Source organism: Apis dorsata, unplaced genomic scaffold (assembly GCF_000469605.1).
Source record: "Apis dorsata unplaced genomic scaffold, Apis dorsata 1.3 scaffold_251, whole genome shotgun sequence".
NCBI lineage: Eukaryota > Metazoa > Arthropoda > Insecta > Hymenoptera > Apidae > Apis > Apis dorsata.
This window is the reverse complement of record NW_006263529.1, coordinates 206043-208460: the sequence shown is the minus strand read 5'-3', so window position 1 is coordinate 208460 and position 2418 is coordinate 206043. Positions and strand designations below refer to the sequence as shown.

The 2418-nt window shown below is 49.5% G+C and overlaps 1 protein-coding gene across 1 annotated transcript in view; it reads right to left on the bottom strand.

Annotated features, from left to right (window-relative positions):
* LOC102675692 overlaps positions 1-2410 on the bottom strand; it is a 16362-nt gene extending 13952 nt beyond the window's left edge. The window contains exon 1 of the mRNA XM_006616166.2: positions 122-2410. Coding sequence (XP_006616229.1) covers positions 122-270 — 149 coding nt within the window. The 5' untranslated portion in view covers positions 271-2410. The remainder of the gene's footprint in view (positions 1-121) is intronic.
* Between the last annotated feature and the right edge of the window lie 8 nt (positions 2411-2418).

The following is a 2418-nucleotide window of genomic DNA, read 5'->3' as shown; positions in this document are numbered from 1 at the left end:
CTGGCGCGCCACGGGTTCATTGTCCCGTGTGTGCCCGTGGTGGAAGCCCCTCGTTGAAAAGGAGGGCCCGTGTATCGGGCGTAATATGTCGACGAAATATCGGACATCATAGGGAACTTACCAGTTATCCAACTTGATCAGCTCCTCGGGTTTTTTCGTCTTATGATCAGCCTTGAGTCTGAGGGCCTGCGGATAAAGCTTCAGGACGTGTTCGAACTGACTCGCTGTGCCCTCCGCGAAGAAAGTTGCTGTGTCTTTCACGGAAGCCATTGTGATAACTGAGCTTCGACGAACGGCCGTTGGGGCGCAGCACTAACGCCTATGTGCACTATACACGTCTTTGTCGCTCCCCCTCAAGAGTCTCTATCCTCTTTCTCCTTCTCTTTCCTCTTCTATCTTCGTCCAGCGATGTCTCACTTTCTTTCCTTCTCCCTCTCTCACTTCTCCGTGCACCCCTCTCCGCGCGTGCCACGGGAGAGGACCGACCACGCGAGAAATCCTATTTTACCCTCTGACTCGTTCGAATTCTCTCGGTTTCACCGGCGGCGGTGATACGCGACACACGCGTGGGACGCGTTCACGATCGGCGCACACACAGTTGATCGGTGAGAAAGAAAATATCGACGATAGCACGCGTATAAAGCGGACTTCACTACCAGTCTCTTTCTATCTCTTTCTCCTTCTGGCTGTTTTTCGATTTCCTTGAAATATATTTCTTCACGTTTCCAGGATGATATTCTAGCTTGATACTAGTCACGATATATTATACGTACAGAGATGTTTACACGGAACGTGATGTGTTGCAGAGCTACGAGGTCTCGTGCGTACACTCTCGTAAGGGAAAATCACCGTAGCTGCACGCCGAGAACTCGCCTTCGGACCTCGTTCGACTGTCCCGGGTGGGGAGCGCGACTCGACGTCGCCAATAGGGAGCAGCACTGCTCGGCGTGTTTCTGATTTCTCTCTTTTCCCCTTAATACCTCTCTCTCTTTCTCCGTCACGTCCTTCCACCTCTTTTCCACCACCCTTATTATTTGTACAGAAAATTTCAACCGTTGCGTGCGGGCACGCATGCACGAGGATCAACGATAAATAATACGGGATAACGATAAATAATAGGATCAACTTCTGTAAAAGTAATATTACAATTTTATTCTTTTAAATACGACAATAAAGGAAACGTAAAAGATACGCGGCAATCGGAACGCAAAGAACCTCCTTTCTCCTCTCAAGTCTCTGTCGAGCACTTGAGAACACCCGGGTTTCCCTCGGCGCCAGATCCTTCTTCTTTTTTTCCCTCGCTCTCTCAGAGAGCTTCGTACGAATACATGCGGTTTCCCCGCCGGATGTCCGCGAAGTATAGACTGTCTCCCCCACCTTTTAGTACTCTTCGTACTCACACATCTATAGTAGAACTCTCGGAATACACACGGGTTCTAGCGTACTTCAATCGTCCGCGCGACTATACACGCGAGTTCCGTAAGGGTACGTACCCCCTTTTCGCTCTATTTACTCACAATTGTTTTTGATTCTCGTGTTTGCCAGGACTTGTTGTATGGACGGTTCTCATATAATTGTTTATATACCTTCGAGTCAAGCAGGAAAATTTCACGCTGAAGCGTCGACAAAATCCCGTTGACGATCTCATCGACGACAAAGATGACGGTGATGATGATGAAGACAACAAGGACAGCGATGAACGGCCGCTGTCTTTTTCCTTCGCGAGAAATGGCCTCGGTTTAACTCTATCACACGTCCACCTCCGTACGAATCACCACGTTCGATGGCTATGTACGCGCGCCTGTCTCTGCACGACTCCTCACACTGTGTCTCTCTGTCTGCCTATTTGGTTGAGCGCGTGTGAGTGCGCGCGCGCATACTTACGACCGACCGACCGAGCGAGCGAAAGAGCGGGCAGAACGAAGCTCGAAGCCTTCACTCGAAAAACGGGAACACACGGAGTGTAGTGCGCGCTTAAGCAAAGACCACGTATAGCCAATCGTTTGCTCTCACTGTATACTGACTGTAGTGAAACGGCCGACCGACTGAGGGCAGCGCCTTCGCTGCCTTCTGCTCGTCCCCTTTTCCTCTTACCTCTCGGGACACTGCACCACCACTAAAGCGCCCGACCCTATCTCCCCTCTACATAGATCCGCTCCCACTCATTCCCCCTCTCTCTCTTTCTCTCTCCTAGCCTTCTATATATCTCTATTTCTCTTTTATTTCTGATCTATTTTTCCTAATACGTAAAACGAAGGAATAGAAGTAATGTGAAATGCATTTTATCATATATAATATTTCATTGTTGTGAAATTCGTTTTGACGACAAACTGTATTATTTCTCGCGCGACCCCTCTTCGTAGACTCTCACGAGCAGCGGACGCGCTCGATACCTCCTCGTGAAGGCGCGCACCGTTC